At 46.9% G+C, this 14,413-nt stretch overlaps 1 protein-coding gene across 1 annotated transcript in view; it reads right to left on the reverse strand.

Moving 5' to 3' along the window:
* LOC137906773 (glutamate receptor ionotropic, NMDA 2A-like) overlaps positions 1 to 1,569 on the reverse strand; it is a 40,702-nt gene extending 39,133 nt beyond the window's left edge. Inside the window, exon 1 of the mRNA XM_068751061.1 lies at positions 1,562 to 1,569. Within this exon, the coding sequence (XP_068607162.1) occupies positions 1,562 to 1,569 (8 nt within the window). The remainder of the gene's footprint in view (positions 1 to 1,561) is intronic.
* Positions 1,570 to 14,413: the final 12,844 nt, after the last annotated feature.

Genomic DNA, 14,413 nt, shown 5'->3' on the forward strand with positions numbered 1-14,413 from the left:
CTGCAGCGCGGGGTCTTTAGGGAGCGCTGGCTACCCCCCCCCCCCCCCCCCCCCCCCCTCTCTATCCCTGTCTGCAGTCCCGTTGCAGATACGGCAAAGGGTCATGTTAGCAGGTTAGGCAACCCGGAGGGCTTGCGAAGGAAGACTCCACTCCTCTTCCTCCCACATCTCCTCCTCCTCCTCCTCCGTCCTGAGAGTAAAACATCTCCACCTGTTGACGTCCTCTACCCTCCTCCATCAGAGCCCAAGCCTCAGAGGCTGAATGAAAGAACATTTATGCATAATGTTGACATAAAAGAGAGAGAGAGAAACCAGAAGAAAAGCGGATAATGGTCGGCTTTCCCTCTCCTCCTGATCCTTACGCTATATGTGATGCCATTAACTGGGGCTTTATTTTCAGATCGTTAACCGAACGCTAACCCCCAAAGGAGAGCAGCTTCATTTACTTCATATTCAAACAAGAATCTGCAGCCTGAAATAATCTTCCTGGAGAAGATAAACAGGGGCTGTCCTTTTTAGGGACGCTAAGGATGCCTGGTTTAGCACTAATGAGTCCGTCCTGCTGCAGTCCACAGTCCACAGCGTTGGATTTAACGTGCATCCCGTTATTCCATCGGATTCTGCAGTGCAGGGCTCGATCGTCGTCCACTCACAGAAGGTGCCGGGTTCGTGTGGCGTTCAGCTTCCCTCACCCCTTCATTTCTAACAGAAGGTGCCGGGTTCGTGTGGCGTTCAGTGTCCCTCACCCCTTCATTTCTATACAATCTGATTCACTTCCACACCGGCTTGGGCTAATACCTGAAAAGCAACGAAGCCCCGTCACTGGCAGCAACAGTTTGCCAACATGTTGCTCTCACTCTGTATAATTGTTGAAGACTAAATCAGACTCCTCTAATGTCTCGCTGACAGAGCCCAGAACGCCGATATTCCTGGGACGAATCAGAGGAGGAGGGGGGGGGGGGGGTCCAATTAGAGTACGGAAGCAGCAAGGAGACGAGCAAACAAATGGAGAAATAAATAAATCAATAATAGGGAAGCAAAAACAATTAGACAGGGACTCTGACAAAAATGATGTGGGCACTTTTGTATCCATGGTAACTGACTTTTTTTTTTAGAGTGCAACCACTTGTATTTTTGATGCATACGGGTTTATAATCCCAGTCTACATTCAGAAACAACTGGTCGCAGAAAGTGGGACAGGATCCCGGCCACTCATTCACAAACTGATCACACCTAGCCTGTACGGCCCCCCGCCCCCGGCCCCCCCGCCATCGGCTCACTGCTGACGCAAGTAATATGGAAATCCTTTAAAACACACACAGATAATTTGCTGCATAGCTAAACTGGAGAACCGAACCATGAAAGTCTGGCAGTGTCAACTTCGCTTAAAAATCTTTCTGGTTAGAAAAGAAGAAGGAAATAAAAAAAGGAAAGCCATTGTTTCCATGACAACAAGACCTGATGGCACACTTTGGGTTGTATTTCTACTGTTGATTCGTATAGGGTGTTTTTTTTTTTTTAAGCGTTCGAGGCAGTTATTCTAGTCCTTAATCCTGATTACCTGGTCATGGTCTAGTGACTCTAGGCGCTCCTGTGGCACAGCTAGCGAGGAGTTTCAAATCCTCCGGCATCTTCAGACCAGACGACCCCAGGGCTCATCTGACAAGGGACAGACGAATGCAATAGATGCTCACAGAAGATTGATTCCTGCTTAATGGCTCTATAGAATGGGAACATGGCGGTTGGTAAAGAAAGCTGCAGGTGGGCTGCATTCAGCAAATTTATCTCTTCTACACGGTGATCTTGACTCTTCATTTTTTTTAGATCTCAGACTGAAGCGCTTTCAAAAGCAAAACTGACTCCACTGTGGCTTTATATAGATCCAGGAAATGAATCACTCGACCAGCGGAACGGCAGCGAAATAAACAGATGTGTATTCAAGGGTCTCCATCCGGAAGGGAACGGCAAGCTGCCGGGTCTTTATCAAGTTGTAGATATTCAATCCAATCCAATCCAATATTGTCTATCTCTAGTTTGTCACTTCACTTTGTCTCCCTCTCTCTCTTCTGTTCTCTCCATCCCATTCCGCTCTCTCGCCCACAGAGAGTGGGTGACCTGGAATGCGCTCTCCTACAGACGGCGCTGCTTTCTATAGCCAGACGGGCGCTATGGAGAGATTGAATCTCAAAGCGAGCTTCAAGCCGACTCTCGGGAGTCTCCGCTTGCAGTCTCATCGCCCTATTCAGATTTATGGGCGCCGCCGAAATCCACTCATCACGGAGATTGATAGGCGATTGCATTCTGCCACAGCGCTGATCACGGTTAAAAGTTCATGAGTGCAGCAGACAAATCAATTAGTCTGGAATGATGCACCGCTGTGTCGCATTCGCTTGGCCACGCCAGCAATTATCTTTAGCTTGAAAAGGTCAGTCAATAATTTAATAAGCGATGGTGATACGCGTTTAGAAAGTTTTGAAGCTTTAGTGAGAACTCTACTGAGAGCTCGTCATGAACTCTCATTTTCAGAACAAAGACGATTACAATCGTTTGGCTGAAAAAAAAGCTAATTAAATATGCATCAATGCCAACACCAACGCATCACTTTGGCGAAGGAAATGTGCTTTACGTTGCTATTTAAAGTTAGTTAGCATGACGCCTGGTTAGCCCGGCCTGGCTCTGTGATGATTAACGATGATTAAAGCTATGAATCCAACACTGCAGCCGTGCAGTGATCAACATGTCGTGACGTTACAAGGAGAAATGCTCTGGAGCATTTCCTCCTGTCCCGAAAACTGTTTCTTAGTTTCTGTGCCATGTTACGTTTTTTATAATAGTTTATAGAACCAACCTGACTCCTAAATGTAGCACACCCTGACTATCAACCTGAAATAGACACAAAAAATATGCAGAAGTGATGTCATTCAGTTGATCTGGGGAAGTACTTATTTCCACTTAAAGCAAAAGGCACACCCCGGGTTCCCAATTTGACGGCTCGGGATTTCACAGTGCTATAGGAAATCCCGTTTGTGTATGCTCGGAATTTCACAGTGGCGGTCGCTGTGCAATGGAGCTTTTAAACGCTGGAGGACGTAGCCAAATCAAGCTAATTGACCCCGTCCGCAGAACAATTTAAAATAGCTCATCTTGAGGCCCTGACTTTTTTAAGGACCTTTCTATTATCAGCATATCCAGAGGGTGCATTAAATATCTTAGTGGCAATAACAAAAGCCTGACAGAAATGGAAGGATTGTTCCCGCTCAGACTGAGAGAGGTCTCCTGATGAAAGAACAGCATGAGGCCGAAGTCCCAGAGACTGGAGGACATCAACACTCCTAATGCCTGATTATGGGGATCAAATCCAATAATAATCAGAATAAGGGTAAACCCCAGTACTGATCCAGCCTTGTTCTTGGATGTGGTTGGAAATGCTGTGATGGATGTTGGCTAATAAACAGCTCAAATTATTTTTATATTTGCGTGGGTAAAAAACAAAATGCAGTCGGTCTATTCGTTTGGATGATGGAAAACACAAAGACTCGCCTCTTATATCTTAAGAATCTTCAGGAGAGCAATAACATTATGACCTAACCTGGACAGGTGCATGCACACCTGCACATAGGTATGAATAAACAGGAGCATGCTGGGAAAACGAGTTGCAGAAAGTTCTGTAAATGTCGGTCCAATCCCAGTTTCCCCCCCTTTTTTTAATCCTACCCTGGAACAGCAGGGCTGGATGACCACTGCCTTCATCCCCTAAAGAAACGGGACACACACATCAAGCCGACTCAGTGGGATTGGGAGCAGAAAATAGACCGCATGCTGCAGATAGCAGACACGTTCGCGCAATCAGAATTCATGCAGTCCAACAGAACCACAGATTGTATAAGGGGGAGGGGGGCTTCTGCACAGTGCCTTGATGTCTTTCAAAAAATCAGCGCAGCAGCCGATGGAGCATCGGCCTCTCTTAAAATTCCACCGGAAGCTCTTGCTATTCATTTAATTCCTCAAATATGCAGAGCCTACACCGACACCGTGTAGATCAATAACCTTCGGAAGTGCCCTTTCAGCACATTTCGGATAACTTGAGCTTAAAAGTGCCACGTTTAAAATTGGCAGTCCCCCAACTTGCGCAACTTGCAGAGAACTTGGGGGAGTTAGAATGTTATCCTTTAAAACTTCTGGACTTGAAAGGTGTCTCGGGTCTCCCTTTGAAGCTGACAAGCAGCTCGGAGTGCGAGTAGATATAAAACGAAGGGACGCTTTGTCTATAAGTGGATGTAAAATCTCCCGAGAGCAGTTTTCAGTGTCGAAATGTCACGTCCTTCCGCTGAAGAGCTGCTGTCGGGCTGGATAAAGGCACCGATGCACGCACGCACACACACACACACACACACACACACACACACACAGGATGTAAACAGCTGCCAGAAACGTGTGCTTGTGAGTATCACGCCTAATGAGCTGAACTCGCTGCAGCTCATTAGAGACTTTATCTCTGACTGTCCGATTGTCTTCTCGTCCCACCAAACAGCTTTCATACAATGTTTAGCACTAATCACTCATGCACATAAATCAGAGTGCGTGTGTGTGTGCGTGCGCCACGTGGATGCAATGGCAGAGCAACAGGTGACAGGTCGGTGTGATCGGACTCTCGCCATGCAGCCACTCTTCCTGCTTCTTGGACTCGCTCCAGGATTGTTACGACGATGCCTGCAGGCGTATTCGTTTATAGCTCAGGCTCAGAAACTAGTCCGTGCAGAATGTGATTTATCTCAACACGGCCGTTCTTGTCCATCTTGCCTACCTTGAGTGTCCCGGTCCTCGTCGACCGATAAACTATAAACACATCATCTTCCCATTCATCCTATGTTTTCAGACCGTCTATATCGCTGCCTGTTTTCCTTTATTCCGCTCCTGCTTGTGTCGCTGACTTGCAACCCGGAGACTTTTTGGATATTTGGCTGCCTGCCGGATCGCTCGCGGCCGTGCTTGCCTCCGCTTTGACCTACATCCTGCCTTAGAGCCTGCTCGTGCACCTCCCCTCCTACCTGCTGGGTCAATGCAGGAAACCACGTCGTTTTTATACCGATTTACACGACCCTCACGGTAGTCTTAGCTTTGAGCGGTTTCCACTGACACCCACGAGGTTCCCTTGGTTTCCTGCTGACGGATGGACGACTTCCTGCTATTGGACCTCCTGTAATGTCATCAATGCCTCAAAGTCGCACTATTGATCCTTAGGCAGAGATCCAATTTAACTATTATAGTGTTTAGTTATACATGACAAATGACAGCTTCTTCCTCTAAACAAAACTTTTGTGACCTCTGTGACCCCCAACGCCCCACGGTGGTGTCAGTGGGTCAAGGGGCACGCATGTGACCTCGTTGACCTCGGTCAGTCAGAGCCGACATTCCGACGCCTCCCATTATTGATAAGCTTTGCGTCATTTGCAGCTTTTGACGGTTGAGCAGAAGCTTATTAAGAGCGCAGGAAGGGAGTATTGATGCTTCACTGTGGACAGTTAAGGTCGAATAAAATAATAAAAACTCACCCAAATGTTGAATTTTACATAAAATTCATCACCCCTAAAGGTTATCAAAATGCCAAGCTTAATTCAAAGCAGCCTATTTAAAATAAGATGAAACAGCGTCTTTCTGGACCATACGGGAATTCATAATTCTGTTTCCACTGCGCCGGCCCGTTAGGGTGAGCCAATCAGATTCCAGAACTCGCTCGGGCATCATTATGCAGCCCGTGATAAATTACATCTGCACACCTTCCACATATTATGTGGTCCCAGGTGTCCCTTGTGCTACGTGGTTCTGCTCGGGTCCAAATACAAACGGCTCAGCTACTGGTGGACTGCCCACTTTCCTCGATTTCAAAAGATCTTAAATTGTAATTTGGCTGGATTTAACGGCCTTACGAGATGCATCGGCTTTCACTGAAACTCCATTTCTATGTTTCAGACTGCCAAGACAGGTGTTCTCTCCATTCCGCCGTGCCATCCCGACATTAAAGACTGATCTCAGAACCAAGCGGTTCCCCGATGATCAAATAATCACCTGCCGTGCGGAAAAAAAAAAAAAAAACACAACAGGATCATTTCATCTCAGTTGTCCCTTTGCTCTCGTACGCTCGAGAGCGGCGTAGATCTAAAGCGGCGCTAAGCGAACACCTCAGTCTTTTGTGTTTTCAAAACACAGAGGGGGTAAGAGAGACGTCTCATTATGCCGAACAACCATTCAAGGAAAATACTCTCGCATCCCAGCGCATTTAGCCTGATTTGGATAAATAGACAAGAAATCTAAGTGACGTAAGCCCTTTGTTTTTATTTTAATTTAGAAATCGGAGAGCAGCGCCACTTTGCATTTCAACACAAGAGGATCTCGTTATGCAATGCTGACTCAGATGTATGGATGCACGTTTCTCTTAATTTTAACGTTTCTCTGAATTTGAAACGTACCGTCCTCCTCTCTGAAGGTTCCTGACGATCCAATGTCAACCTGTGCCTCATCACTTCATTTATACCCGAGCGCCTACGGCACTTTAATAAGCTGCCGGCGTAAACTAAGAGCCCTAAAGGGGGACATTCTGTATCGCCGTCTTCCGTGGACTGCTGAGTAAAGCAGACGCAGAGAGGAAGAGCAATAAGAGGGATCCGACATTCCACAGCAGGAAACCAGGCGTTTGGAATGTGTGTTTCTGCCATCCTTCAACTATCACGCTCCATCCATCCATCCATCCATCCATCCATCCATCCATATGATAGTTAGACCTCGGTTACAGTTATAAATGCTGCTTTAATGGTTAGCAGTTAATATCTTAATTTGATCGTGCACTTACTCCGTCTCCTCCCAGGTGGCTGTGGATCCTGCAGGTGGGCCGCGTGCAGGCGGTGGAACCCGGGGGCCTGCGGGGTAAAAGACAGACGCACTATATAGCAGTTTGATGAAGATCAAGAGCAGCTTTTCAGAGCAGCAGCAGTCAGGTGTGTCTCGAATCAGGCAGGGGGTTCCACATGTGACTCAACTCATTTTTTGGGGGGGGGGGGGTTGTTAACTTCAAAGTTTAGGGGGCTTATTTTTTTAGCCCACGATTGGCAAATTTCACAAAACCATGTTTTATCATATACAATTACATAACACAGTTATGGATTTTGCTATTTCAGGAGTAACTCCTCCCTGAAGCAAAGCTTAAAGGCGTGATTGAAGTTGCCATTTCTGCCTGCAGAATTCAAGGCCGCATTTCCTCCTTCACTGATTCATGGAGGCCAGAGATAGATAGTCACTCTGGAACAAGCCAACATTATAGATATTTAAGAAATATAATAAAATACTTCCTACCTTTTGGCTCAGGAGGGCCTCAACAAAACAAAACAAAACACGAGGAGGAGATTCTGTCTTTTTAACTTTTTTAATTAAGCCCTATACCTTTCTATCCAGCTGTGACCAGCTGAACCATTACAAAAACACATTTATTTTCACTGTCTCAATTCAATTTTTGAAGTGAAAAGTCAAATGATCCATGATGTACCAGAGGGGTGAAAAAACAATTAGTTGTCAGTCGAAGAAAAATAATCTTTGAGTGGAAATTCTGCTTTTTATTTTGAGAGAGAGAGTCATGACTGGCTGATTGGGACCCACTAATTATTTTTAATTAAGTGGTATGAATAAAAGTGTCTAATTGTTTACATTATTTAATTACAAATCATTAGATGCATTTAAAACAACTGTTGTAATAATTAATTATACCTGTGTTCGTGGACAAAAAACAAATTAAGCAGTACACTGATTCTGATTTTTTAAACAAGCAAGCAGCTCTCCTGAGATGTCCACAAATTCAGCAGTAGATGCTTTAATCTCCGAGGGGGGGGGGGGGGGGGCACCAGACAAGTTAATGGGAATGTGAGCCCCCAGATAGCCACAATCTACTGTACTTTCGGTTTGTCCCATGAGGGGTCACTACAGCGAATCACCGTTCTCCACTTCACCCTGTCCTTTGCATCGTCCTCCCCAACACCAGCCACTCTCATGTCCTCCCTCACTACGTCCATGTATCTTCTCCTGGGTCGTCCTCTAGTCCTGTTCCCTGTGCAGCTCCATCCTTCTACCGATATAGTCCCCGTCTCTCCTTTGGACATGTCCAAACCATCGAAGTCTGACCTCTCTGACCTTGTCTTCAAATCCTCTCCAATACATAGATGGAGCCCTGTGATGCTTTTATTTTTTCATGACAGGGGCTTCATTCTGAGGCATCGCTACTGGTTTAACACGAAAAGACTGCAGATGTTTTTCAGTCACTGTTTCGGGAACAGATCTAAAAATAGCTCACACGTTCTCAATGGCTTGATTTCTTTTTTTTTTTTTTTTTTATCCCCCCCATATAATAAAAACGCTAGTGCGCGTATCCCGGATCTCCGCGGTTGGTTCGGAATCGAAGCCAGAACCTCCGAGGACACGGTCAAATGGGTTGGGTGTTTGGGGGGGGGGAGACGGCAAGGTCGTCTGGGTTATGGAGCGGAGACGCAGCTTGCGGCTCTCCGCTGTTAGTTTGCTGTCAGGCGGGTCCATCTGGTGGACGAGAGGAGGATCGCTCATGTGGAGACGCTTTACTTTACATGATCTCGTTCTAGCTCTCATCTGCGTCTGATAAGCCCCGTTTAATCCACATCACCATGACTCATGTGTATCACCGTGTTAAACCACGCAACCCACCTGCGGTGCTCATTAGTTCTTCTCACCGGCGGATGTGCAACTCAAGCCCCCGGTTGGTTATCGAAGAATGCCGGTCGTGAAATATTCATCCCCCCCCGAGGTCGGTGGCACAATTCTCCTCACTACAAACCGATATCTGCTCCTCCAAGCACTTTAGGAAGGGGTCAAGATTTAAAAAAATAAAAAAGTAAATATATAGGGGGGGTTTTCTTTGCCCTTTTTGGGGGGGTCTTGTAAGAAGATGGCAGGGAAATCAGCTCCGGCTGAAAGGTAGGATTCTTCTACCTGCTAATTGCTTTGTTGTGCAACCCTCACACCTGACGCAGGCTCTTCAATCAGTCCAAACTGTGCTGCAGGTGTAATACTGGTCCACTAGATAGCAGCAGATTACAGTGTGTGCGTGCGTGTGTGCGTGCGCGTGTGCGTGCGTGTGTGTGTGTAAACTGGCAGAGATGGTCTACTGCTCCCCCCTCAGGACCCGAATGCTTTTGATGAGCCTCATCACGTCCACCCTGTCATATGTCTGCTTTCCCCTCAGGGCAAGCGTCCCATCAGTTTCTCTCTATTGTTTCATCACAACTAATTCTATCAAAAGCTGGAAGACCACCTGCCGGCAGCGATCGCTCTGAAAACAGGCACCGGCTTGCAGCTCAGAGCTTTTCATGTTCGATAAAGTCTTTTCATTCGGCACCAAATGGCAGATGTAGGTTAGGGTCAGAGGCAGACCTGGGAAATCTAGGAATTCCGTCCTTGTAATGCACATGTGCAGCTCGATCAACACACACACACATTCTACATGGGATGCTCTTTGCTTGGTTGGTAATAGATAGATGATGACACACCAAGACTAAAAGATCACGATCTGGCAACCCAACACCAAAACCCTGTAACAGGACAGATCTGGCAATCTGACCCCGTCCCTTTGGAAGAGGGACAATTTGGTTGATGGAACTAATAATCACAGCCATGTTACTGATCCTTCACTGGCTGTGTGTGTGTGAGTGTGTGTGTGTGTGTGAGTGTGTGTGTGTGTGTGTGAGAGAGAGAGAGAGAGAGAGTCATTCCTCTATCGATAGCTAGAACAAATGCATCACACATTTAACTAGAAAAGCACTCGGAGAGCGCAGACCTCTGCCAAGCTCCTTAATCCCCCTATATTATGATTTACACCAAAATTATTGTCCTACATTTATTTTATGAATATTTTTTAGATTCCTTAACCATGAAAACAAACCTTTAACAAATGGATTCACATTTATGGCTGAAAGGTTCAGGGGTAAGAAAGACGTCCCCACCCTACATGATTGTGTCAAATTCCATAAACATCGGCCAACGAGATATTAAGGAACACATTTTGAAGCTCCATTGACGGCAAGTTATTGAACATTTCTAAGAAGATGATCCGTCCCTTATCTTCAAATACTGTATACACATGTCACAATCTGTGATGATAAAAGAAGGCTGAGGAGTTCAAGGCCAGATAGCATAAAAGCTTGTCGTCGTCTGTGAGTCGAGGTTGTTATTCATTGGATATTTGTGACATCCGAATATCAATCAGGCTTATCCTTTACATCCCATGTCTGTCTCTCTTTACCTCTCAGTCTCTCTCTCTCTCGACCTTTTGTATTATTAATGCCCCGCCCCCTCAGTCGCCCAGCGCTCTCGGGTTTCACCTGTGGAGCCAAATGACAAATTAAGACTCCTTACACGACCCGCCGCAAGGAAGTCCTCTAACGCACGCAAACACACAAGCATGTGCACACATTTATACACACGCACGTACACACAAAACAGGTAACCCATCCGCCCATCTCTCTTTCTCCCACACACACACACACACACACACTTGCCGTCACACACTCTGAGGAGGGCAGTGTGAGCAAAGCGCTGCGCTGAATGAGGGAATGTGTTGTAGTGAGCAACAGAGGACCGAATAGGTCAAGGGAAGAAGCTGAGTGTGACCTAAAGATTATCCTGCAGGTGTGTGGGTTTTTTTTCTTGTTGGTTTTTTTTATTTTCAACTGCTGAAGAAGCGACCTCCTGCAGGACACAACAAATGTGAAGACTACCAACAGCCTGGCGACGCCACACGCGCTCTCCTGTACTGTTTGACTTTGAATTGTGCAGGTGACCAGGATTCTGTTGAGAAATTACCACAGATTAAATAATATATGTACATAAATTTCAACAACGTTCCTTAATGAGGCAGTACATAGTGATTATAGTTTAATTAACCGCTGTGTTTGTCTGTACACATACTAGTGTGTATTGGGTAAGGGATTGCCGTTATTAGGCGCGCACGTCTGTTCAGGAGCCTTCATGGGGACCAGATTTTGGAAGCGTACAACTGCTGTGGCCAGGCGGAGCTGTCCTCACAAAGATTCCGTTACCGTAGATACTGCTGGCACAAAGTCAACTTGCTGTGTCTAAACAAGGTCAGATTCCAGATTATATTTTCTTAGCATATCTTGTAATGTTATATTTTTACTCGCTTTGCACGTCTTTCCCACACCGAGGATGTCATTTGTGTGTTTTGAAGGTTTAAATCATCGCAGCCTTTACAAGAGGACATGCTGTGCTCTTAACCGCTTGTCAAAATGCCTGGCAAGAAAGACACCAAGAAGGACAAGAAGGGTGGGAAACCTGAACCAGAGAAAAAGAAAGAGGAAGAAAAGAAGGGGAAGGATGACAAAAAGGAAGGAAAAGACAATAAGAAAGGCGGAAAGGACGATAAGAAAGGAGGGAAGGACGATAAGAAAGGAGGGAAGGATGATAAGAAGGGGGGGAAGAAAGGAAAGGATGAGCCACCCAAGGGGAAAGATGATGGAAAAAAAGGGAAAGGGAAAGGGAAGAAAGTGGAGTCCGAGGAGGAAGAGGAGGAGTTACTGAGTGATGAAGAAGAGGATGAAGAGGTTAGTGAAGAAGAGTATGATGACGAGGAATACTCAGAAGATGACAAAAAAGGGAAAGGAAAGAAAGGGGGGAAATATCGGCGTGGGGACTACTCGGATGACGATGAGGAGGACGACGAAGACGAGGATGAGGATGATGAGGATTACAGTAAATCCAAAAAGAAGTCTAAAGATGTGCGCCATCATAAAGGAGGGAAATCGGATGCTGACGAAAAGAAGAAGAAAGGCAAAAAAAGAGATGAAACTCCTGCTCTCCCAATTAAGGAAATCCCAAAGAAAGGTCTGAAGAACATGTCCAGGATGTTCATGAAGTTCTCCGGGATCAAACGGCGGAGGAAGAGCAGGAAGAAGCTGAAGAGTACGTCACGTTTGTTCCTGGGGCTAGGTAGGAGAAAAAGCCGTCTGGTTAAGAAGAAGCGCCGCAAGTCCATGCTAAAGAACACCTCTCGCTTCATGATGAGGTTTAAGGCCAGCAAAAAGAGGAAAAAGGAGAAAGAGGCCAAAGAGAAGGCAAATGGTGGGAAGAATCCGACCTACATGCTGCTCCGTCTGGGAGGGAACCAGTCGGCGAAGAAAGGGGGCTTCTTCAAAAACCTATTTGGAAAAAAGGACGGGGACTCATCTGCCGATGGCTTCAAGAACGGCAGCGCGCTGTTGGGTAAAGTTGCGGCAGCTACCAACTGGCTCACCAAACGTTTCCTGTCCACAAAGATGCATGGAAATAGACAGGGAGGCCGGGGCGGACGCAGAGCGCACGGCCAGCATGCTGGTGCCAGGGGTTACCACGGCGGGTATCACAATGATGGGTACGACCAGGAGGGGCAGCATTATGGATATGAGCACCATTATCCTGTCCCTCACAAAGGTTACGGAGGCTATGACGATGGCTATGGTGGTTATGGCGAGGAGGCCTTAGCAGCATATGGAGACCAGGGCGCTTTTGGTTACTATGACAATGCGGCAGTGGGAGCAGACTATCAGAACCTGGGTTACTATGAGGATGAAGGTCTCTATGGTGCAGATGCACAATATTATGAAGGTGGTCTTGACGATGAGGCCATAGGGGACCACTATCATCCTCATTTTTCTGCTCAAGCCTACTACAACAACCATGAAGCAGATTACTATGGTTACGAGCAACTGCAGGCATTGGAAATGTATGGCGCCGAGGACCTGGACTACTATGCACAAATGGGTGAGGTCCCTATTTATGGAGAAGAGGCAGACGGGTTCCTTGACCCTCATGCTCCAGAGTATTATGATGAAAATGGTCAAGACCTTTACTATGATAATGGGCAGGCAGGTTACTTTGATCATGCTTACGCAGGAATGATGGGAATGCAAGGGACATTTCCAGCAGATTATCACCTTAATTATAGTGACCCCAGCATGCCCTACCAAGACTACAGCTCCCAGCAGGCCATTGGATTCCCAACAGGGGGGCAGCACGTCCTTGGCTATGGAGGGCAAGGGATGGAACAGGTACAGGGTCTGTATGGGGACCAGTATGTAGCACATTTGGATCCATATGGGGATGAAACCACTGGGGTGCAGGGAGGGGAGATGACGTTTAGAGTTCCTAGACCTCAAGTGCGTTTATTTGGGAAAGAGCGTTTAGATGTACCGATGCCCCCTCCACCTACTTTTCCACCTGATCCGGAATTTGAAGACATGTCAGAAATCCAGTACGAAGACCAGATCCTTCTTGCACCAGATCATCTTGGCGGCCTGATGCCAATGCAGCAGCAAATTGGAATGCAACAAACTATGTCGCCCATGCAAGAACAAATAATGCTTCCCCAACAGATGATGTCACCACAGCAACATATGATGTCACCACAGCAACAGATGATGTCACCACAGCAACAGATGATGTCACCACAGCAACAGATGATGTTACAAGATCAGAGTATCTACCCACAGATGATGCCAACACAAATGTTGTCACCACAGCAGCAAATGACATCATCACAGCTGGAGACAATGATGCAACAGGATGTGAGTGTGTCCCCTCAGATGCTACCATTGTCACCCCAGCAACAGATGATACCCCAGCAGGTTATGTCACCACAAGAGCAGATGATGCTGCCACAGCAGCAGATGGGGAATCTCCAGATGATGACTCCGCAGGTGATTTTTCAACATGCACTGTTTATGCTGATCTGTGATATAAAATCTTGATGCACACGTTCGCCACGATTCTAAATGTCTTTGTTTTCGTTGTGTTTTTTCCAGCAGCAAATGCTGATAGACCCAACGATGATGATTCCACAGCATCAGGTTTATGACCAAGTTCCAATTCCTACTCCAAGTGCCATGATTATGAAACAAGCAGGCATGTCCCCCCTTCCACAACGGCGCATGCAACGCTCTCCCACTCCATCTCGTCGCTCTGTCATCATACCATCCCCGCAGATGCGACGCCATCCCTCTGTCATGGCTTCTCCAGGGCCTTCCCCGATGCTTCGACAGAGACACAGCCCACCCCCACAGCCCTCCGTCAGGAGTGGGTTCGTTAATGCCCAGAGATCCCCCACTGTTATGCCTAGACGAATCTCACCTCATTCCTCGCCTGTTGCCTCCCCCACAGCCCGTCGCAGAATTCCATCTCAGAGGTCACCGTCCCGATTGTCACGAGGGCCCTCACCCCCCCACTCTCCCCGTGCCTCTCTGATCCGACGAAGTCCCCCACCCTCACCGAGGGCATCAATCAGACGTCGTTCTCCATCTTCTTCACCCCGTGCTTCCATGAGGAGGCGAAGTCCCCCGCCCTTAGCACCTCC

This window comes from Brachionichthys hirsutus, chromosome 17, assembly GCF_040956055.1.
Source record: "Brachionichthys hirsutus isolate HB-005 chromosome 17, CSIRO-AGI_Bhir_v1, whole genome shotgun sequence".
NCBI lineage: Eukaryota > Metazoa > Chordata > Actinopteri > Lophiiformes > Brachionichthyidae > Brachionichthys > Brachionichthys hirsutus.